At 53.0% G+C, this 1,392-nt stretch overlaps 1 protein-coding gene across 1 annotated transcript in view; it reads left to right on the top strand.

The window, feature by feature from the left end:
* LOC102767801 (cyclin-related protein FAM58A-like) overlaps positions 1-902 on the top strand; it is a gene marked incomplete at both ends in the record, with an annotated part of 1,892 nt that extends 990 nt beyond the window's left edge. Inside the window, 2 exon segments of the mRNA XM_015568255.1 lie at positions 125-737; positions 798-902. Coding sequence (XP_015423741.1) covers positions 125-737; positions 798-902 — 718 coding nt within the window.
* Positions 903-1,392: the final 490 nt, after the last annotated feature.

The following is a 1,392-nucleotide window of genomic DNA, read 5'->3' as shown; positions in this document are numbered from 1 at the left end:
GACTCAACTGGCACCAGCACCATACTGGAGACTCTTGACCTTCCCATGGGTCCTGGGGCCTCTGGGCGGGGCCCCAGGGAGGACCTTAGCCTGGACAGCTGCAGAGAGGAGGACACGGTACCAGGTGCCAAGGGTGGCCCACACCCCAGATGAGGGTGCACTTCCGCGTGACAAGGTTCCTCCAGGAGGCAGGTGTCAAGCTAGGGATGCACTCCATTCCCCTTGCCACCGCCTGTGCCACTTACCATAAGTTCTTCTACGAGATCAACCAGGACGTCTATCACTCCTACTTGGTCGCCATGTCTGCCCTTTACTTGGCTGGCAAAGTGGAAGAACAGCCCCTGCAAACCCGTGACATCATCAACGTTTCCAACAGATACTTCCACCCGGGCAGCGAGCCCTTGGAGCTGGACTCCCAATTATGGGTGATCTGGGACAGCATTGTGCAGTGCGAGCTCCTTGTGCTGCGGGTACTGCGCTTCCAAGTCTCCTTTCAGCACCCACACAGGTACCTGCTCCACTACCCGATTTGCCTCAAGAACTGGCTGAATCCTTACAGCTGGAAACAGACCCCCATCTCCGTCACTGCCTGGGCCTTGCTGTGGGACAGCTACTGCGGGGGGCTGTGCGTCTGATTCCATGCTCAGCACATAGGGGTGGCAGTGCTCCACCTGGCCCTGCAGGTCTATGGGGTCCAGGTGCCCACCGAGGCTGAGGCCGAGAAGCAATGGTGGCAGGTGTTTAGTGGCAACCTTACAAAGCCAGTCATTGATAACATTGTGTCTGATCTCACTCAGATTTATACCATGGGCACAGAGATCTCCGAAGGCCCTGGCCCAGGCCCAAAGAGAAGCCTGGGACGCTCGGCTGCCAGGCGACAGAACCACCACATCGCCCTGAAGGCCGTTCCCAGAGCACTGGGTGGGAGGGCTGGTTTTGTGCTGCTGGAGACAGGCTGGTGAAGGCAATGCCATGCTGCCACTTTGATTCTCAGGCTTTGACTGTCCCTGGCAGCCATGGTCCGGATGGAGATGTGCGCTGAACCTCCCATGCGAAGGAGAATGCTGTGGGAGGCACTAAGGCCTCTGGGTCTGCTTTTGTCCTTTTAAAGGACACAGACTACAGCCTAGGTTTGTGATCAGTGGAAGGAAAATCAAAGAACAGATGGGACTGTGCCCAAGGGGATTTTTTTAAGGGCCATATGTAGAGAAAGTATGACTCAATTAACATAGAGGAAATTTTATATTGTTTCATTAAAGATATTACAAAGCCAAAATAAAAACATAATGATTATTGGTGTTGGACAAATAGCAGATTCATGCAAAAAATTTAATCTAGACCACCAACTTGCACCATACAGAAGTTAAAACTGGGAATGAATAAAGGATTTAA

The sequence above is a fragment of the Myotis davidii genome, unplaced genomic scaffold (genome assembly GCF_000327345.1).
Source record: "Myotis davidii unplaced genomic scaffold, ASM32734v1 scaffold7665, whole genome shotgun sequence".
NCBI lineage: Eukaryota > Metazoa > Chordata > Mammalia > Chiroptera > Vespertilionidae > Myotis > Myotis davidii.
This window is presented reverse-complemented; position numbering and strand designations above follow the sequence as displayed.